This window comes from Mirounga angustirostris, unplaced genomic scaffold, assembly GCF_029215605.1.
Source record: "Mirounga angustirostris isolate CCGP_5_RB_7025 unplaced genomic scaffold, mMirAng1.0.hap1 SCAF_12, whole genome shotgun sequence".
Classification (NCBI taxonomy): Eukaryota; Metazoa; Chordata; class Mammalia; order Carnivora; family Phocidae; genus Mirounga; species Mirounga angustirostris.
In genome coordinates, this window is record NW_026991720.1 from 96,420,221 (window position 1) to 96,442,718 (window position 22,498).

General features: G+C 45.1%; 1 protein-coding gene across 1 annotated transcript in view; it reads right to left on the bottom strand.

Moving 5' to 3' along the window:
- Nucleotides 1-16,416: 16,416 nt before the first annotated feature.
- The window catches only part of LANCL2 (LanC like glutathione S-transferase 2), a 50,293-nt gene continuing 44,211 nt past the window's right edge, over nucleotides 16,417-22,498 (bottom strand). Inside the window, exon 9 of the mRNA XM_064575456.1 lies at nucleotides 16,417-19,475. Within this exon, the coding sequence (XP_064431526.1) occupies nucleotides 19,372-19,475 (104 nt within the window). The 3' untranslated portion in view covers nucleotides 16,417-19,371. The remainder of the gene's footprint in view (nucleotides 19,476-22,498) is intronic.

Genomic DNA, 22,498 nt, shown 5'->3' on the forward strand with positions numbered 1-22,498 from the left:
ATCCTTGCTCTGGGAGATCCATTGGCCATGTCATTTGGACTCTCAAGCAGCTCTATGAAGAGACCCCTGCCCCCAATTTATGTTCTTTTGAGACCCAGATATGACCTTATTTGGAAATAGGGTCATTGCCGGTGTAATTAGTCAAGATGATGTCTTACTGGAGCAGGGTAGGCCCATGATCCAATATGACCAGTGTCCTTGTAAGAGTTAAAAAAGGAGCACAGACTGGGGCACCTGGGGGCTCAGTCAGTTAAGCATCCAACTGTTGATTTAGGCTCAGTTCATGATCTCAGGGTCATGAGATCAAGCTCCATCTCAGGCTCTGTGCTGGGTGTGGAGCCTGCTTAGGATTCTCTCTCTCTCAAAATAAAATAAGATGAAAACAGGGAGGGAGGCAAACCATAAGATCTTAACTATAGGAAACAAAATAAGGGTTGCTGGAGGGGTGGTGGGTGGGGTGATGGGGTAATTGGGTGATGGGCATTAAGGAGGGCATTTGAAGTAATGAGCACCAGGTGTTGTATGCAACTGATGAACCACTGAGTTCTACCTCTGAAACTAATAATACAGTATATGTTAATTAAATTGAATTTAAATAAAAATTTTTTTAAAAAGATTCTCTCTGCCTCCCTCTCCCTCTGCCCCTGCCAGAATTGCTCAGCTAAGTTGATCGTGAATTTCTGTCCTATGGACACAAATATGTTTATTGTTATTTTAACCCACTAAACTTTGGGGTAACTTGTTACACAGGAATAGATCAGTAATACCGTAAGGATCTTGGGGGAAGGCCATACCTTTAAATGAATAAATGAATAACTTCACTTATATATTTGATAAATTATGTGCTCTGGTCTAGAGCTTTGATGATGGTTTGGACACTTGTCTTGAGTGATCAACTGAAACAAGAGATTATCAGAAACAGCAGTTTGGGAAAATGGCATGGCCTTAAGCATGGTTGAAAGACTATAATTCCATTCCATAGGCACTGAATCCTGAGCCCTTCATTCTTGGCTTTCCTCTGAACACTGCTTTTCTTCCAGTTCTTTCCAAGAGACATATCTCTTCCTCTCTACCCTATCCTATCCCTTCTTGTCCAGCCACTAGTCTTCTGTGTCAGAGTCCTGGTTTCCCACCATCCTTCTCCAAATCATTGTATCTCCATGGTCCCAATCTCAGATCCCAATTAGAGGAAATTTTTTAAAATACATCAAAACAAGGAGTAGAATTATGATCACAAAACCATCAAAAATTATAAGTTCATGACCAATCGTGTGTTATCCATCTATATTACTTGTGACCCTTCCCTAGACTATTTTGAAGCAAATATCAGACATTTTACCTATAATTATTTAAGCATGTAGCATTATCACACTTAAGCTCAACAATCATTCTTTAATATCTTTAAAGATCCAATGAATATTTACATTGTTCCTGATTGTCTTGCAGTTTCTTAAAATAAATTTATTTGTATCAGGATCAAATAAAGTCATACCATGAAATGGATTTCTAAATCTCTTTGAATCTACAGGTTGCCTTTCCATCTCTTTTTTACCTTTTTATAAAACAAACCAGGTTATTTATCCTGCAGATATATCCACAGTCTGGAATTTGCTGAAAGCATCTCCATGATATTGGTATTTCTTGTAAACTAGTAAATAGAGAAGCTTGATAAGATTCAGATTCTTGGGGTGCCTGGGTGGCTCAGTTGGTTAAGCGACTGCCTTCGGCTCAGGTCATGATCCTGGAGTCCCGGGATCGAGTCCCGCATCGGACTCCCTGCTCGGCGGGGAGTCTGCTTCTCCCTCTGATCCTCCCCCTCTCATGCTCTCTGTCTCCCATTCTCTCTCTCAGATAAATAAATAAAAAAAAAATCTTAAAAAAAAAAAAAAGATTCAGATTCTTTTTTTTTTTAAAGATTTTTTATTTATTTATTTGAGAGAGAGGATGAGAGGAGAGAGAGAGCACATGAGAGGGGGGAGGGTCAGAGGGAGAAGCAGACTCCCTGCAGAGCAGGGAGCCCAATGAGGGACTCGATCCCGGGACTCCAGGATCATGACCTGAGCCGAAGGCAGTCGCTTAACCAACTGAGCCACCCAGGCGCCCAAGATTCAGATTCTGTTTTTGTTTTGTTGTGAAGGTCTACTTGAGAAGTGGTGGTATATAATTCTATCAGAAGGTATATAAGGTCTACTTGTCTCCAGATAGCCATTGATGATCATTGCCTAGACTCACTAATTAATTAAGGGGCAAAGCAGTAACATTTACCTTCTATTGTTCCCTCCAATGTATAATAGGGTGAACCTGTGAGAACCATGCTTGTTAGAATAGGGTATAAAACAAGAATATGAAGCTCATGTGCATGATTTAAATGCTTCAATTTTGAGCACATCTTTCAGCTGCTGCTTTGCTGTCTCTGTCCACTAAGCTTACTAATCTTTAGATGCTTTGCTGTCACTGTACTGCTCATACTAATGGCTTATCTTCCTTCACTACCCTCACCCTTCAGCAAGAATGGAAATTAGGTCCATTTTTATCCTGGACCTTGAAATATCCGATGCTACTCCCATTAATTTGGGTCTGGTTGAATCTCTGCCCTACAACTCAGCTACACTGGGCAGCTCTCCTGATCCTGAGTTGTCTCATAGCTAGTAAAATGTGGCTCAGAAGCCTCTGCATAGACTTTTGTAAGGCCTGAGTGGAGTAATTGAATGCAATGATGCTTATCAAGTGCTTCACACAGTGCCTGGCTCAATAAATGATCGATATTACTACCATACATTAGAAATGAAATGCACTCAAGGGATTAAGCCCATGAAAGATATGAGAGCCTAGAAGAAAGAATGTGAAGAATCCCTATTGTTATATCCCTTGAGTGGGCCACTGAGAACATTACCAATAACTCAGAATGTGCTAGTTTTAAATTAAATACCACATTTTTCTGGAAGAGTTAGCCATATGTGGGGGGGGCGGTGCTGAAGCTGCAGCTTCTAAGTGAGACAAGCAAGCAGCTCCCTGAGAAAAGGTCTTGTGATTACCAGAAGAAGCAGGAAGTGGTGCTGGAATGGGAAAATGATGACGATATCTGCCTTACCTGGCTTACTTCTGGGGTAGTGCCAGCTCAGAGGCATTATTAAAACCGTCTTTCCTTAGAGAATCATTCCTAATTTTTAAAGGTGACATTGATTTTCTGAACGTTTGTACTGTGTTAGCTGCTTTGCTCAGATTATTTTATTTAATCCCCCCAACAACCCTGTAAGGAAGTACTGAATGTGGCAGAGCCCAGACTGGAACCCAGAGAGTCGACATTAGAGACCATTCTTATCTGAGTGTCTGTAAATGTTGATGAGATATTGAATAAAATGTACCGCCATCCCCCCAGGGCACTTTAATTTTACAACTTCTCTCTGGATGTGGAATACAGGAATTTCAGGTGTCAGCATATGTCTGTAAGGTTGCAGTTCCCATTTCCTTTCTCTTTCCCCCAACCCTAGCCACCTGGCTTCTGCTCTTATTGACCTTCAAGGTCTATTCTTTCAGAAATGGCTAATATTTATGATGGTAAAACGATTGGGAAACTATGGTGTTTTGCAAACACTTGACTTCTTCATTTATGAATTTTCCCATTTGACAAAAATAGCAGGCTTTCCATAGGGGACAAAATCACAAAATTATGATGTTAGCAAGACAATTCAATGCAAGAAAAACTCAGAAAACCAGAGTGGCCTGGGGTGTGCAGTGTGGCAAGCGGTGCCCATCTTTCACTAGTCCCTGTTTGAACACATGATAGTGATGCTGACAAGTGAGTAAAAAGAAGTTTAAAATCTGCTCAATCTGTGATGATCATGGTGGCTGGGCAGTGCTTAGTATAGCTTAGGAAGAGTCCCAGAAAAATTATAGAGATAAAAACTCTCGAGGGCTCAAAAATATTGGGCCATTCCTGGACTTTCAAGCCAGCCAGGGAACCTTAGGAGAGTGAAGCTGCAGGGTTGAAGGGCACACTTGGGCTCCCTCCCAAGGTCTGCTGGAGTGCAGCATGCCCTCCCTCAACCCCCAGTGTATTTTGATAAAGAGAATTTTGATAAAAAGAATGCGATCAACAAGGGAGGAAACAGCTACACATTTGGGGAAGCCAAAAAGCAGATGGATGAGTGATTAATGACTGAGCAGAGGAAGGCTGTGGGAAGAAGGAGGAGCAAAGGGAGTCCAGAGCCCCCAGGAAGGAGAGCAAGAGCTACCTGGTCAGTCACCCGGACCCTACTCAAGGCGTGGGACTGACAGCTCCAGGGCCTCTGGGTGGCAGTGAGGAGATTGAGTCTAGCTGGTTTAAACCCAGTCAGCTCTCCAGATGCCTCCCCCACCTACCCAATGGCATCACAGCCCCCTCCCCAACCCTAGCACAAAATTGAAAGCTTTTTTTCTGAAAAGAGTTCTGGTCTTTGGTCCAGAGGACACTAGATCTAACTGAAGGTCAGACTGCCATCTGATGAAGGTGGCCACCCAGCTTCCTGCCCCTACTTCCTTCTGCCACCTGCAGAAGGTCATCTTAGTAGGGACTGGCCCCAGCAGTTCCCCAACAGAGAGGTGGATGAGATTATACCACACGGACCAGAATTTCCATCTGCTTCAGTCTCTTCATAACTCAGCAGTTTTTGAGTCAAGGGAGTTAAGATGGCACAGTAGCAGGGGGACCCTATGCTTGCCTCGTCCCTCAAACACAGCTAGATGAATATCAAGTCATTCTGAACACCCCAGAAATCAATTTGAGGACTGAGAGAACAAACTAGAGGGAGAAAAGAGGCCACTTTGTGGAAGATAGGAGATGCAGAGACTCCTAATCTGGGGAAGAAAAGGATCATGGCTACTGCAGAGGGAAGGGAGCCCTGAACATGGAGAGAGGGGAGAGACAGAGAGAGAGTGAAAACATGCACAGCACACAGGGGATTGCACAAGAAAAATACTTCCCCAAAACCGTTGACTGGGAAAACACGAGGGGCCGATTATCACGAGTTTTTACAACCAGTGGACCTCAAAGACTGAAGTTTGTGAAGTCCATGCCATGGCCAGGGTGGAGCCTGGCATGTGCAGCATTGTTCCTGTGGAGAAGGAGGGCAGAGGCCTGGGAGCAGACAGCATGGTCTCTGGATCCCCTGGGACACACTGGGAGAGATCGTGCCCCTTCTTGGGGTGCATTTGGGAGGTGTGGCACTGCCTCTCAAGGGACAAAAGAGCCAGTGGGTGCCATTGCATCCATTAGCAAAGGGGCAGAGACACCTGCTGACGGCAGCTAACCTGGATGCTTGTGCTTTGCTGTCCCTCCTGTGTGTTGGTGTGAGTACCCTTCTGGGACAAACTGGCACCAGCCCCAGCACCCTGAGACCCTCCCCCCGATGATCAGCATGGGTCCATGCTGCCCTGGGTCCCTAAAATTTGGAGTTTTGAAACTCAGCCTGTGTGCCTGAGATAAAACACAAGTGCACTGAACTGCCAGCCCAGACAGAGACAGGGTGAATGCAGGGATCTGAGGGATCCCTGGGACACACGAGTGGAGATTGTTTGCTCTTCTGTGAGGGCTTCCTGTATAGTGGAAGGTGCAAACTCCCCGCTCCGGGACAGGGGAGCAGCCAGGCACCATTTTTCTCCCCCACCCATCAGCACAGACTTCAGTGAGCAGTGTAGCACCCACAGTGGAGGCTTGAGCCTCTTATACCAAGCCCTGCCCCCTGAGTTCTGCAGGTGCTTCTGTACCAGGGCAAGCGTTCCTGAGAACAAGAGCAGGAGCGGCCCCCCCCAGCGCAAACTCCCCACATACACCAAGTCTACTGACCATAGGGGTGCCTTGGTGGCTCAGTTGATTAAGCATCCGACTCTTGATTTCAGCTCAGGATATGATCTTAGGGTCATGAGGTCAAGCCCCACGTCAGGCTCCACGCTCAGCAAGGAGTCTGAATCTCTCTTTCTCTCTCTCCCTCTGCCCCTCCCCTGTTCTCTGTCTCTCAAATAAATAAATAAATCTTAAAAAAATGTCTACTAACCATAGAGTGCTGCAAAGCTTCAGCTCTAGTGGAAATAGGACCTGGCCTCTTTTAACAAGCAGACCAAAGCATACCTAGTTACAACTTGCCACGGACTGGACAAGGCCCAAACACTCCCCACTGTAGGCAAGGAGAAACTCTGCAGAGAACTGACTTGAGGGAAAGAGCAGCAAAAAACACAGCAGCAGAGTGCCCACAGCATGCACCGGAAACATTTCCTGAAGTGCCAGGCCCTGGACAGTATATGACCTCTTCTTAAAATAGCTATTACTCTCAGGAGCAGGAAACATAACAGGCTTTCCTAACACAGAGACAACAGAGACCTAGACAAAATGCCAAGATGGAGGAATTCATCCCAAAAAAAAGAACAAGAAGAGGTAATGGCCAGGGATCTAATTGAAACAGATATAAGTAATATGCCTGATCCAGAATTTAAAACAACAATCATAAGGATTCTAGCTGGGCTTGAGAAAAGCATAGAAGACACCAGGGAGTCCCTTACCACAGAGATAAAAGACCTAAAAACTAGTCAGGTCGAAATAAAAAAATGCTATAACTGAGATGCAAAACTGACTGGAGGTAATGACCACAAGGATAGAAGAAGCAGAGGAATGAATACATGAGATAGAAGATAAAATTACGGAAAATAATGAAGCTGAAGTGAAGAGGAAAAGAAAAATATTGGATCATGAGTGTAGAGTTAGGGAAATCAGTTACTCCATAAATCATAATAACACTTGTATCATAAGAGTCCCTGGGGGGGAAAGGTTTACTTGAGCAAATTATAGCTGAAAACTTCCCTATCTGGGGAAAGACACAGACATCCAAATCCAGGAGGCACAGAAAACTCCATCAAAATCAACAAAAGCCGGCCAACACCAAGACATAACATAGTAAAACTTGCAAAATACAGAGATAAGAAAAAAATCTTAAAAGCACCAAGGGAAAAGAAATCCCTAATTTACAAGGGAAGACAAATAAGGCTAGCAGCAGATCTATCCACAGAAACTTGACAGGCCAGAAGAAAGTGGCATGATATATTCAAACGTGCTGAAGAGGAAAAATATGCAGCCAAGAATACTTTATCCAGCAAGGCTGTCATTCAGAATAGAAGGAGAGAGAGTTTCACACACAAACGAAAACTAAAGGAGTTCATTACCACTAAACCAGTCTGCAAGAATTATTAAAGTGGACTCTATGAAAGAAAGACCAAAAGTGATAAAGACTGGAAAGAAAGAGATAATTTCCAGACACAAGACTTTACAGGTAATACAATGACACTAAAGTCTTAGCTATCAATAATCACTCTGAATGTAAATGGACTAAATGCTTCCATCAAAAGACATAGGGTGTCAGAAAGGATAAAAAAACAAGACCCTTCTATATGTTGCATACAAGAGACTCATTAAAGACATCTGCAGATTGAAAGTGAGGAAATGGAAAAACATTTATCATGCTAATGGACATCAAAAGAAAGCCAGAGTAGCCATACTTATATCAGACAAACTAGATTTTATTTATTTATTTATTTATTTATTTTAAAGATTTTATTTATTTATTTGACAGAGAGAGACACAGCGAGAGAGGGAACACAAGCAGGGGGAGTAGGAGAGGGAGAAGCAGGCTTCCCGCCGAGCAGGGAGCCCGATGCGGGGCTCGATCCCAGGACCCTGTGATCACGACCTGAGCCGAAGGCAGACACTTAACGACTGAGCCACCCAGGCGCCCCAAGACAAACTAGATTTTTTTTTTTTTTAAAGATTTTATTTATTTGGCAGAGAGAGACACAGCGAGAGAGGGAACACAAGCAGGGGGAGTAGGAGAGGGAGAAGCAGGCTTCCCGCCGAGCAGAGAGCCCGATGCGGGGCTCGATCCCAGGACCCTGGGATCATGACCTGAGCCGAAGGCAGACGCTTAATGACTGAGCCACCCAGGCGCCCCGACAAACTAGATTTTAAACCAAGGATTTTTTTTTAAAGATTTTATTTATTTATTTGAGAGAGAGAGAGAGGGAACACAAGCAGGGGGAGTGAGAGAGGGAGAAGCAAGCTTTCTGCTGAGCAGGGAGCCCAATGTAGGGCTCGATCCCAGGACCCTGGGATCATGACCTGAGCCGAAGGCTGACGCTCAATGACTGAGGCACCCAGGCGCCCCTAAACCAAGGATTGTAACAAGAGATTAAGGAGGGCACTATATCATCATCATAATTTATCCAACAAGAAGATCTAACAATTGTAAATATTTATGCCCCCAACTTGGGAGCACCCAAATATATAAATCAATTAAAAACAAACATAAAGAAACTCATTGATAATAATACAATACTAATGGGGATTTTAACACCCCACTCACAGCGATGGGCAGATCATCTAAGCAGAAAAGCAGCAAGGACAAAGCTCCACACTCCTGTCCCGTAGCCCGCCATGTGCACTCTCATGGCTCCATGTAAGCCTTCTCTGTGTGCCTGCTGGCTGGGTTCTCTGTGGGGCAAGGTGCTGCTCATTGAGAACGGGGCGCCAGATGAAGGAGCTGTAGCAGTGTCTTGGGCCCAGGGCCTGGTCAAACTCGGCTTCCCAGGCAAACAGTTCCGGCATCAGGAGAATGCCAAGAAGAAAGAGATCCTGAATTCCCTCAAGTACATCCCACCCCCACCCAAGTGATAGTTGGAGCCAACCTGCACACTTCTGAGGAGTGTGAGGTGAACAGTACGCAGGTACACCCCCCCTTCACCTTACTGCAGGGGGCTCTGTCCGCCCCCAGTGAAAATGCCACTGTGCTCATGACCAACCCCAAGTTCAATACTTGGTCTAGGATGTGCTGCCACAATGTTGCCTGGAACTTTGAGAAGGTCCTGGTGGGCCCAGATGGTGTGCCTGTGAGCAGGCTTTCCTGCTTTCCAGCCATCGATATTGAGCCTGATATCAAAGCCCTGCTGTCCTTCTGTGCCTAAGCAAACCTCCTATCCCTGCTGCTTTCCAGTCACAGCACTGCCTTCTGGAGGTTTCATCCATGATGGTGTCTCCTCGAAATCTGCAAGGAGGAACGCCTGATTTCCAAGAAAATCCCTTGTGATGGGAGCTTCTTGTCCATCCCGGCATCCCCCCTCCCCAAACCAAGTCTCCTCACTAATAAAGTGTCAGGTGTCAGCCAAAAAAAAAGGGAAAAGGAAAAGAAAAGCAAATCAACAAGGAAATAAGGGCTTTGAATGACACACTGGCCCAGATGGACTTAACAGATATATTCAGAGCATTTCATCCTAAAGCAGCAGGACTTACATTCTTTTTGAGTGCACATGGGACATTCTCTAGAATAGACCACATACTGGGCCGCAAATCAACCCTCAACAAGTACAAAAAGACTGAGATCATACCATGCATATTTTCGAGCCACAACGCTATGAAACTTGAAGTCAATGAAAAAAAATTTTGGAAAGACCACAGATACATAGAAGTTAAAGAACATCATACTGAAGAATGAATGGGTTAACCAGGAAATAAAGAAAAATTTTAAAAAGTACATGGATGCAAATGAAAATGAAAACACAATGGTCCAAAACTTTTGGGATGCAGCAAAAGCAGTCTTAAGAGGGAAGTATATAACAATACAGGCTTACCTCAAGAAGCAAGAGAAGTCTCAAATATACAACCTGACCTTACACTTAAAGGAGCTAGAAAAGGAACAGCAAATGAAGCCTAAAGCCAGCAGAAGGGAAATAAAGATCAGAACAGAAATAAACATAGAAATAAAAAAGAAAATAGTAGAACAGATCAATGAAACTAGGAGCTGGTACTTTGAAAGAATTAATAAAATTGACAAACCCCTGGCCAGACTTATCAAAAAGAAAAGAGAAAGGACCCAAATACTTATAAATCACAAATGAAAGAGGAGAGATCACCACCAACACCACAGAAATACAAACAATTATAAGAAAATATTATGAAAAATTATATGCCAAGAGACTGGGCAATATGGAAGAAAAGGGTAAATTCCTAGAACATACAAACTACGAAAACTGAAACAGGAAGAAATAGAAAACTTTAACAAACCAATAACCAGCAAAGAAATTGAATCGGTAATCAAAAATCTCCCAACAAAAAACTCTGGGCAGTTTTTTTTTGCAGCATATAATCAGTGAACCCTAAAATCTGAAAGGTAAAAACTAAACCCAACCAATGGGAAAAAGCAATTCAGACAAACTAAACTAAAAAGCAAGCTGAACATGGCTGGAGAAAAACTCACAGCCCACTGACTGGTCTCACCTGCGTTCTTTTTTTTTTTTAAGATTTTATTTATTTATTTGAGAGAGAGAGAGAGAGCACATGAGAGGGGTGAGGGTCACAGGGAGAAGCAGACTCCCCACTGAGCAGGGAGCCCGATGTGGGACCTGATCCTGGGACTCCAGGATCATGACCTGAGCCGAAGGCAGTTGCTCAACCAACTGAGCCACCCAGGCGCCCTCACCTGCGTTCTTGAGCCTGTGGTCCCGTGATGCCGTCCTGGTGTACTTGCAGGTGCCCTGAGTCCAGACCCGAGTAACCAGGGGGAGGAGCAACAGTATGTTTCTTGAAGTGTGGGGACCCCAGATCAGCCGCATTGGTGTCACCCTGGGACTTGTCAGAAAAACATTCTCAGGCCCCACCCCAGACCTAGTGAATCAGACAGTAGCCCAGCAATCTGTGTTTTAACCAGTCCTCCAAGTGTTTTCTGAGCGTGTTGAAGTTTGGGAACCACTCATTCCTTCTGCCATTCTCCTAGGGAATATTCCCTTTCTCTTCTCTCTTCAAATCCCAACACTGCGGCCACTTCCATCTTCACTCAGAGATTTCCTACTTCGCTGAGAAGACTGAAGAAATCAGAGGAGAACTTCCACAGCTGCCACAGCCTCCCACTCACCCACCAGCCTCTGTACCATCCGTCGGCCAGAGCACAGAGGCCAGGCTCCTGTCCACAGCTTACCTGCACTCAGGCACTGGCTCCCACCTCTTCTGCTCCTTAAGGACATCACTCCAGCACTGCCCCTTGTTCAGTGTCACATTTTTTTTTTTTTTTACCAGCCCATTGGTTCATACCCATCAATTTTCAAGCATGCTATTATTTTTCTGAACTTAAAAGGTTTTTTATCTATGTCTCTCACCAGCTACGGCCCCATTTCTTTCCTCTCTTTTACAACAAAACTTCTTTCTTTTTTATTTACATTTTATTTATTTATTTGAGAGAGAGAATGAGCACAAGTAGGGGGGAGGGGTAGAGGGAAAGGGAGAAGCAGATTCCCCATTGAGAAGGGAGCCCGATGTGGGACTCAATCCCAGGACCGTGGGATCATGACCTGAGCCGAAGGCAGATGCTTAATGAACTGAGCCACCCAGGTGCCCTACAACAAAACTTCTTTAAAGTATTGTCTATATTGCTGACAAATTCACCAATGACCTCTATCTACTGAACCTAACAGTCAATTCTTAATTTTTCTCTTGCTTATCAGAAGCATCTGGGTCAGTTGCTCATTTCCATCTGCACACACATCCATTTTCCTCACTGGCTTCTAGGAAAACATGCTTCCTATCCCAATAACTGCTTCTTCTCACTCACTTTGGCTGGTTCTTTCTCTTCTCCCAACTTTTCTTCTTCTTTTTTTTTTTTGTGAGATTTTATTTATTTATTTGTCAGAGAGAGAGTGAGCACAAGCAGGGGAAGCTGCAGGCAGAGGGAGAAGTAGGATCCCCACTGAGCAGGGAGCCAGATGTGGGACTCAATCCCAGGACCCTGGGATCATGACCTGAGCTGAAGGCGGATGCTTAACCGACTGAGCCACCCAGGCCCCTCTTCTCCTAACTTTTTTTTTTTTTTTTTAAGATTTTATTTATTTATTCATGAGAGAGAGAGAGGCAGAGGGAGAAGCAGGCTCCCAAGGAGCAGGGAGCCTGATGCGGGACTCGATCCCAGGACGCTGGGATCATGACCTGAGCCGAAGGCAGACACTTAACCATCTGAGCCACCCAGTCGCCCTTCTCCTAACTTCTTAATGCTGGTGTGGCCCAAAGCTCTTTGTCTGACCTCTTATTCTCTTCCCTGTTCTCTTTATCCTCACTTCCTGGGTGAATTCATCCAGCCCTATGGCTTTCAATAACACTGATAGACTCCAAAGTGACAGCTCCATCCCAGATTTCTCTCTAAACTCCAGACTTTTCATGTTTGTCATCTCAAACTCAATATGCTTAAGAATGAGCCCTCATCTTCCTGCCTGACCTCCTTCACATCTCAGCTTCTGGTTGCTTGGGACAAACACTTTGGAGCTATCTTTATCTACTTTTTTCTACTCTGCACCTATTTTAGGGAATTCTATTGACCCTAGCTTCAAGATACATCTAGATTCTGACCACTTCTCACCAACTCCACTGCTCCTAACTATACCGGGGTGAGCCACCACCATCATTTCTCTCTTGGACTAGCCTTCTCTTTTCCCTGCTGCTACCTTGCATTCTCCCGAATGATCCCTTTAAAACATAGACCAGATAATGTCCTTCCTTTGCTCAAAACTCTCCAGTGGCTCTCTACATCACCCAGAGTGAGAGCCAAATTCCTAAGAACGGCCTTCCAGGCCTAGTCTCCTCTATCCTCTATCACCCTCTTCCTCATTCACTCCATTCCAACCAGGCTTTCTTTTTTCTTCCATGAACCTGAGTGGCGTGCTCTGACCCGAGGGCCTTTTCACTGGTCTGCCTTCTGCCTGGGTGCTCTTCCTCAAACGTTCATCTGGCCAACTTCGTTTTCTTCATGTCTTGGGTCAGATGTCACAGTCTCTAGTCTTACTCTGATCATCCTGTTTAAAATAGTAATGTTTTCTCTCTGCCACTGTCAGTCCCTTTTATTCTGTTTTATCTTTTTTCCATATTATTACCTTAACATGAGACAATTTGCTTATTTTTGTTCATTGTTTATCTCTCCCTGCTATACTGCAAACTCTACAAGGTAAGCATCTTTGCTTTGTTCACAAAGCAACTGCCTAGAATAGTGTGTCTGGTGTTGAATAAGCTCTTAATGACCATTTGTTGAATAAGTTAACATCCTCAGAGAGATAAGATATTGCGGCTAAGAAATAAGAAGACAATATATTTAAAAGGTCCCTAAGAACAAGACAAACTCCCGGACATAAAGAAAGGAAACATTTAATAGAAGGACTGGAAAATAGAGTTGAAATCTCTTGGAAAGTAAAGCAAAAAGACAAGGGGATGTGAAAAGGAAAAAAAAAGTTAGGGACCGTCACGGGAGATTAACAACCAAGTAACACCAGGTGTTCAAGAAAAAGACAAGGACATCAGAGGGGGAAAAACATTAAGAAATAAGAAAAGCCCTAGAATTGAAAGACACAGGTTTCCAGGGAAGCTGGAAGGGCCTACCAAAAGTCCAGGACTGACTGACTCATTATGGAGAAGAACAATGACATAGAGAAGAAAACACCTGAGAAGAAAAAGAAGAAACATAGAGAAGAAAAAATCCGCACCTTGTAAAACAATGACATGCAAGGCACGAGATCACACACAACAAAACAAGGATCACCATGGCTATGAAATTCTCAGAGGCAATGCCGGAAGCTAGAAGACAGTGCAGCAATGCCTTGAAAGTTCAGCAGAAAAGTGATTTCTAGTCCAGAATTCTATAAACAATCAGCGATTTAAGTGTCAGAGCAGAACAAAGACATCTTTCAGGCACGCAAGGTCTGAGAACATTTAGCCCAGGTGCCAAGAGGAAATGTGCTCCTCCTTCCCGACTCAGGGCTTCTTGGGGCCAGGAGAGCAGGCCTTGTTCCTTATCCCCCTTTTCGTCCCCAACAGCTGATATAGTATGTGATAACTTCCTCTGTGAAGAAATGGTTTGAAAAGCCGGCCTCATCCATTCTTGGGACCATGGGGAATATTTATGATTATGGGAGGATGTGCGATTACGTTGCTTGGTACATGTTTTATCCTCTTACGGGCAGTACTTTAAAGGGTGGGGTGTACTCTATTGACATGTGACCTGCACTGCTTCTGCTGGACGATCCTGTGAAGGCCACAACAGGCCACCTGATGCAGAACTGGGAAGATCGCTGTGGGTCTCTAAACGAAGAATAGGCCAGCGAAGTAGAGGACCCAACGTCTCTCAACTTTCAGATTTGTCCTAGGCCTGAAATTGTTGCTTGGTTACTCCTTGCCCCTATGGGATTTCCTCCCCTTGAAAGACCCTGGGGCGGTGAGGCGCTCACGCGTGTGTGCTCACGCGGGCACACACACACACACACACGCTCAAGGGGCTGGAAGCTCCAGCATTGTCATGAAGCATGGGGTTTGGAGCTGGACAGTTCTGGGTTTTCATTCTACTACTTAGGAGAGTGAGCCTGTTTCGTCACATTTTAAAAGCACTACACCAACACCTTCACTTCCCCCAACAGAGCACTCACAAGTGGCTAGACACTTTCTCTATTTGTTATTTCATTTTAATCCTCCCACCAACCACATGAAGATGTCCTGGTTATTGTCCTGATTTTCTGGAAACAAAACAAAACTTGAGGCTCAGGAAATTTCTTGTCTAAGTTCACACAAGTGGTTGAATTCAGAGGTAAACACAGGCATTCAGCTTCTTCACCTCCAGTCCATATGCCCCTTGATGGCTGGGATCAGCCTCATCTTCATGCGAGCGGGCGTCATACTGCACAGCTGGGTGATTACTTACCTGGGGTCCTCTCCTGCCATACCTGGAAGACGCACAGTGTCTTCTTCACCCGGGAGGCTTACTGCCCCCACCCCACAATGCAGAGGAGCTGTCTGATGTCCTATTAAGGGAGGGCCTCCCCTGCGTCTGAGCTCAATGCTACTCACTCCCAGTGGGTGTTCACCAAGCAGGACTGTGAACTCAGGAGGCCAGAATCCATGACCGCTGAGAACTGACCACTCTCAGCACTCAGCCCAATGCCTGGCACACTGTAGGCGTGCAATAACCGTGTGCTGAATGAAGGACTCAAGCCTCCCACCTCTAAGTGAGAGGGGAAAATGGGTGCAGTGGTATTTGGGAAGCAACTGGACCTCAGAATAGCCTCAAGCATCTGGGATCACTGGTGCTTCTAGCGATCTAGCTCTGGGGAGCCAGTCTTGGTTACAATGGGGCCTTGAAGGAGCCTGCAACCTTGCTCTGATCAGGAAGGGCAAAGATGCAACACGGCCTTCCAGGGCCATGGGCCCGTTGAAGAGCAGGCTGACGGGCCTCAGGGGGTGACGGTCACTTTGAAAATTGACAGCTGGCTCTCCTCAAGTCGACGTGATATGGAAAAGTCGAGACCTGAAGGTAGCATCTTCCACTGCGATAGGGATCTTCCTAGATGGGCGGGTGCCTCGTGATCCCGGATACCCCTGCCATGCCCATCTTGCACAGCCTCCCTGCTCCCTGTTTTGAAGCCCAGCTTGCTAACATGCATTCTCTACTCCAGAACCTGAACTTTTTACCTTTTGGAGTCAAAGGCTCTGATGAAAAGCTCTGATGAAGCGAGGAACCCCTTCTCCGGAGATTCATATGCATATGCACAGAAAACATGGCACACACCTAGGATCCTCACAACCACCATGGCCCCACCCCCCCACAAACCTAGCCTCATGCCGGACTTAGGGCCAAGAAAGGAAGAGCCCCTCTAAGCTGCAGCAGCCAGCCTGGGATGGAGTCAGGACAGTCTGTCAAAATGTTCAGGGAACCTGGACTTTAAACTTGGATCACTGCTCTTGTGAATCCAGCAGATGAAGTAATAGATGCTAAAAGCCCTACACAATTACACTAGCGGTTGGAGTCCCCCACCCAGCCTGGAGGGCAGTAGGCTCGAGCAGGTGACAAGGACAGAGAAAGAGGCCCTGTTCCTCCTTTCCTAGGCATGTACTCTTGCGCAAGGCCTCTCCCAGGTTTCAATTCTTACTTTCTGCAGGGACATCTAGGCGAAGGGGTACTGGGTGCAAAGGAGCATGACCAACGGCAAACCCCGCCTGTCCTCCATTCTAGCGGTTATCCTGGGCAAGGCTGTCAGCTTTCTCACTTGTAAAACAGGGATAACAGTGCCTACCTCCAGCGGTGTTGTCACCACTTGTCACCGTTAAGGACGGTGAGGGCAAAGGCCCGTCACACCATGCCAGCTAAACGTAGGCTGCTCTTACCATCACTGTCCAGCTTTTGGGGAGCCTTGGGATAAAAAAAGAACGCATGTGTAGATGCCTTGTTATCGTTCTAATGAATTATTCAGTACCTCGTGATGTGGGCGATTGCCACATTTTTAAGTGAAGAATGAAATCTTCAGAATGGTGACCAATGCTCCCAACCAACCTCACTCTCAAACGCAGATGGAGGTGAGAATAAATGAAGAGCCCACAAGTCGTCATCGCGGAACTGTCTTTACTAACGAAACCAAAGAACTCCACACACTTTTTGTGGCCATCGACTTTTTTTCTTTCAAATTTTAAAATGGTATTGTGCATACACATAGTTTTAAAATTTAGACACATTTTGGAGATCACAAACAAATCAAGAGATCACCGTGCGATGTTCTGAGATCTGAATTCAAACACTTAGAATTACTGAACCGACTTCCGTAAGTTTTCTGTTCCTTGAAGTGGATGCCGTTTCTCCTCTGCCTTCAGGGACTGTCCCTTCTGCAGCAGCTACGTAACAGGTGCTAGGAAGGGGGATAACGTAGAGTCGGAGAGCTGCGCATCTGTTAACATCTAGTGGGTAAGCAGGAGGGTGTCAACCCAGCTGACTTAAAAAAGGAAACCCCGTAAATAAAAGCTCCATTTATTCCACGAATACTTTATCTTTCCCTCAGTACATTAGTTGGAAAGAAGGCTGACACTTAACTTCTCATATATGGTGAGATGCCCAGGTAAGTGAGCGAGTCTCCATTGCTGTTTCTGCTCTGGAGACATGTGCCCAGAATCAGGGCCTTCGACGTGCTCCCCCTGGCTGAGGCAGGATGTACTGCGGGTTTCTGGGGGTAACCCCTGTGCAGTCCCATTGGCTTCCCCTGAGGAATTAAGTTTGGGCAAAGCTGTTAGCCGAAGCCTTGAGGCAGGCAAGACCTCCTAAGCTGTGTGTGTGTGGTTTGGAGGAGGTGGGTGGGGAGGGAAGGAGGGGGCATGGTTGTTTGGCTCTCCTGCCAAACAGTCCCCCTCAACTGACCCAGGACCGCATGTCCCGACTTTAGGAATGGGGTACTGGGCTGCCTGAGAAGTACTGGGCAGGCCCAGGAGGTTGGTTAAAATATAACCAAGAGCATTTATACCCATGGAAGCCATCAACCTAACGTGAGAGAAGATAGTCATGACTTAGAAACAGTGTCTGCAATGAAGGCATCCATGAGGCTTCATTTAGAAAATGAAGGTCCCGGGGCGCCTGAGGGGGCTCAGTCATTAAGCGTCTGCCTTCGGCTCAGGTCATGATCCCAGGGTCCTGGGATCGAGCCCCACGTCGGGCTCCCTGCTCTGCGGGGAGTCTGCTTCTCCCTCTCCCACTCCCCCTGCTTGTGTTCCTGCTCTCACTGTGTCTCTCTCTGTCAAATAAATAAATAAAATCTTAAAAAAAAAAAAGGGGGGTGCCTGGGTGGCTCAGTCGTTAAGCGTCTGCCTTCGGCTCAGGTCATGATCCCAGGGTCCTGGGATCGAGCCCTGCATCAGGCTCCCTGCTCCGTGGGAAGCCTGCTTCTCCCTCTCCCACTCCCCCAGCTTGTGTTCCCTCTCTCGCTATGTCTCTCGCTGTCAAACAAATTAATAAAATCTTTTAAAAAAAAAAGAAAAGAAAATGAAGGTCCATGTTCAGATGCCAGGCCCACAAAGAAGGTTCAGCAACACCCGACGAACTGCATATGCATGAAGGAGATTTGTCTTCTGCATGGATATTCCTGCTCCTTTATGAAAGGAGTGGAAACTAGGGCTGATAAGTGGTTAGACAGACCCTTATGGACAAGGACCAGACCAGCGGAGAAACCTATCTAGGCTTTTATGACCCGTGCCTTAGCTCACAAGAGAAGTGCGTGGAAAGTCCCAGGTCACTGGTACGGTGATGACAAACTCTTCTAAAACCTGAAATCCACACGACAGAATTACTGAGAATATGCTAATCCAAATTAATGTCCATTTTTTTAGATAAAACAGGTCAGGCAGATTAATACCACAATTTTCTTGGTTAGATTATGTTTCCCATATGTATAAATGCAGACTAGTCCTTTTATTGCTTCATATATTTCAATCAAATGTGAGATTTCAATCACCCAAAAGTAGGCCAAAAATGACCGTATTCCTCCCAAATTTACACTGAGATAACTTACCAAATTTTGATGTAAGTTTAATTGCAGGGACAGGGGAACAGGTGAATATCTGCTTATCGCCATCTGGAATTGGATCTACTGAACTTATAATAGGTTATGATGATGATAAAGTTTTAATAATGTAAGCCAAATCTAGAATTGCCAACGCTTAGTCACCCCTACTTGATTTACAGTATGGTCATGGAAAGGCCTCCCTTGGCTGTTTTCTGGTATCACGAAGTCCAGCGCCCAGGGCACTGGCTGGTTTGGGCTGGGACTGGCAGGAGCCTCTGGAACTCCACACAGGTGCCCGGAACTTCAGCTGAGAACAGGGCGCCCCAGTAGAGCTGCGACGCATGCCCTCTGGCTTCTTAAAAACACCAAGGGTGAACACAAAACACAAAGAGGGAGCAGAGCGTTCGGCGACCCGGTGCAAAGGCTCAACCCCCACCCCCACCCCCAACCATTCCAGCAAAACCCCCCCTCTTATCTTCTTTCTTTTCGGTTTTTGGAATGGTCTTTCCCTCGTGCTTGTCCAAAAGGTACTCACAGAGAGTGCTGACAAAGTACCACAAGGATACCACCTTAGAGACGCTTTCTGGTATATGAGAGAGACACTGCCTGACTCTTCCCTGTCAACACAGGAGACACCTCCCTTAAATCTTATACACAGAGAAGTGGCTGCCGCCATGCCCTCGCGTGCGCTCGGCTCCGGGCTCATGGGAAGGGAAGGGCTTTCTGTTTGGAACAACTTATACCTCTAGACAACGAACACCAAGGAACATGCAAATGCTACAGAGGGCTGGAGGTGAAGAATTCGTATTTCACACCAGTGAGGGGAACACTGTTACAAAACGCTGACGGGATGGTTTCTGTCATTCATGCTCTAACTTGAGGGTCTTTGCAACAAAGGGGGCCCGTGAAGGTGTTTACTTCTTTTTTTTTTTTTGCCTTCTTCCGGATTCACAGTTGGTTCTGTGTCAGGCACTAAGCAACCTGGCTTTTGGTCCAAACAGGTGTCTTATAGTCTCTTTACATCTTTTTGTTCCTCTGCGAAGGAGCAAGTTCAAATGCCGGAAACTGGGATGTCTCCGGTGCCAAGATGTCCGAGAGAAAGTGAATCGCGCCAGCCATGCCTGCAACGTACAATGTGCATCCTTTTATTCAAGGGCATTAGGGGAGTGTCCAAAACAAAGTGACCTGTGATCACTGCCTGTACCAGGGGCTACAGGGATGATGGGAAAGGTGCTGAGGACGTCACAAATGACTTCATAAAAAAACAAAACCAAAACCAAAAAAACACAAAGAAATCCTTATATTAGCACCCAGCAGATAACGATACCAGTTTTCTTCCCTGTCTTATTTTTTTTTTTTAATTGGGTTCTGGGCTTTAATCTTGTGTCTTGCAACTCTGAGATGATCTCATAGAAGGGCCACCTAAAAAGTTAGGGGTGCTGCTATGGTGTTACTTCAACTATAAAACTTCCTCTCTCAGCGCTTTATTCCTAGTCCAAACAAAAAGGTTGCATTTTATATCTTCTTTGAATTTTAAGAATGCCACTTTAATTTTTAAAAACTTTTTTAAAAAAGTTTAATTCCAGTAGGGTGGAATTCTCTCTTCCATATCGGCGTTCTGCACGGTAGTCTGCACCAAGATCGGGCTTTAAAGAGACCTACAGGAGGGTGGGCGAGGAAGCCTGCCGGTTCCATATCTCTTGACAGGAGTTTGATTTACACAAGTGTGTGCATTTGTCAAATTCTTCACTATATTAGCTTTAGGTGTACGATTTAATGACTCAACACTTCTCTACGTTACTCAGTGCTCATCACGCGTACTCTTCATCCCCATCACCTGTTTCCCCCAGCCCCCCGCCCACCTCCCCTCTGGCAACCGTCAGTTTGTTCTCTGTAGGTAAGAGCCTGTTTCTTGGTTTGTCTTTCTTTCTTTCCCTTTGTTTCTTAGATTCCACATATGAGTGAAATCATATGGTGTCCTTCTCTGACTTAGTTTGCCTTAGCACAATACTGTCTAGCTCCATTTATGTTGTTGCAAATGACAAGATTTCATTCTTTTTCATGGTTGAATAAATATTCCATTACACACACACACACACGAATGCTACTTTAAAATGAACTTTGTTTTCGGGGCGCCTGGTTGGCTCAGTCAGTTAAGCATCTGACTTCAGCTCACGTCATAATCTCAGGGTCTTGGGATCGAGCCCCGTGTCGAGCTCTGTGCTCAGGGGCGGGGGATGCAGGGGGAGTCTGTTTGTCTCTGCCCCTCCCCCTGCTCATGCTCTCTCTCTCAAATAAATAAATAAAATCTTAAAAAAATAAAATGAACTTTGTTTTCATCGAAATCCCCACTGCAAATCACTGTAGTCTGCACCAAGATCGGGCTTTAAAGAGACCTACAGGAGGGTGGGTGAGGAAGCCCGCCAGCTGGCTGGCTCCAGCCTCTGGGCCCCTTATCTCCCTTTTCAATCAGAACAATTCCTCCCTTATTGGATTTTTGTTTATAGCTTTTCTTTTGACATAAAATTTACATGCACCCAAACACCCAAGTCCTCAGTGGACTCCTCTGAGTCTGACAAATGCACACACTCGTGTAAACCAAATTCCTGTCAAGAGATATGGAATACTTCCATTGCCTGCCCCCTGTGTGTCCCTCTCTGGCTGACCCCTGCCGCCATGCCCAGCACGGAGTAGTCTGGCCTGTTTCAGAATGTCCTTTGAATGGAACCCCACACTATATATAGCCTGTTCTGTGTGGCTTCTTCCCTCAATGATTTTGCAATTCATTCACATTTTGTGTGTGTCATCAGCTGTTTTCCTACATTTTGGTTGTTCTCAGACTAACCCTGTAAGTTTTTGTTTGAAGAAAGGGTTCCAGTAGCTTAAGAAATCTGAACAACACTGACTTATCAGAACCTATTAGAAAAAGACGATGACCCACGACACCCTAGAGTGGTCCATTTGTTTTCTTGTTTTGGTGGGGAAGAGCAGCAGATTCACCTCGACGGAGCACTTGGGCAGGAGAAAGCTCCAGAAGGGGTTACCGTGTCAGTGACCCTTTCAGCCTAGTCGCCTCCGCAAAGGCACCAGAACTACTCTCCACCCACCCCACAGGGATCTACCTAGAGCCCACCAAGGGAACAGACGAATCTAACTTCCCAGCCTTTAGGGAGTTGTACATTCTAAGATCTTGACCTACTCGGGCTCTGGAGCTGCCATTTATAAACCTGAATGCACTCCACTGAGAGTTCAGGTATTAACTCCGTTCTGTCGAATGCAGATACACTGCATTTTTATGATGTAAAAGACTGAAATTTTTTTCTGAGGATTATTTTTTCATTATGATTGCTTTGAATATTAAAAGGATATTAATCAGCAAAAGATAATGGCAAGTGCTCTATTTTCTGCTTATATTTCTAATATATGATTAAAAAATATACCCAAGAGCAGAAGCAGAATGGGGCCTATCACTACAGGTAATTCAGACATCAGAAGGGAAATAAACGAGGATTAGCTTTACACACATTAGCTTGACACCATAGGTGAAATAGAACAATGTCTCAAAAATACAAACTACTGAAACTTACCATATGTGAAACTGATAACTTGAACAGCCCTATGAACTAACTAGTCCCCACCCAAATCTCTACTCCAAGGTTTCAGTGGAGAATTCTACCAAACATTTATGTTAGAAGGAACACCAATTCTTCCACCAATTAATACATTATCTGTTCCAGAAAACAGAAGAGCAAAGGATACTTCTCAGTACCGTTTATTAGGTCGGTACTACTCTGATGCCAAAAGCAAAGATAGTACAAAAAGGGAAAAGTCTAGGCCAAATCCCTCATGAATATAGATGCAAAAATCCTCAACAAAATATTAGCAAATACAATTCAGCGATATATAAGAAGACCAAGTGAGGTTTATCCCAGAGATGCAAGGCTGGCTTAATATTTGAAAATCAACCAATGTAATCCACAATGTTAATAAAGAAGAAAAAAAAATCCACATGATCATATCAACTGATGCAGAAAAAAGCATTTGACAAAATTCAACACCCATCTATTGTTTGATTTTTTAAAAAATTATTCAATCATTTATTCCTTCTGAAGTTTACTTTGGAATTAGTATAAGATGTAGCTCT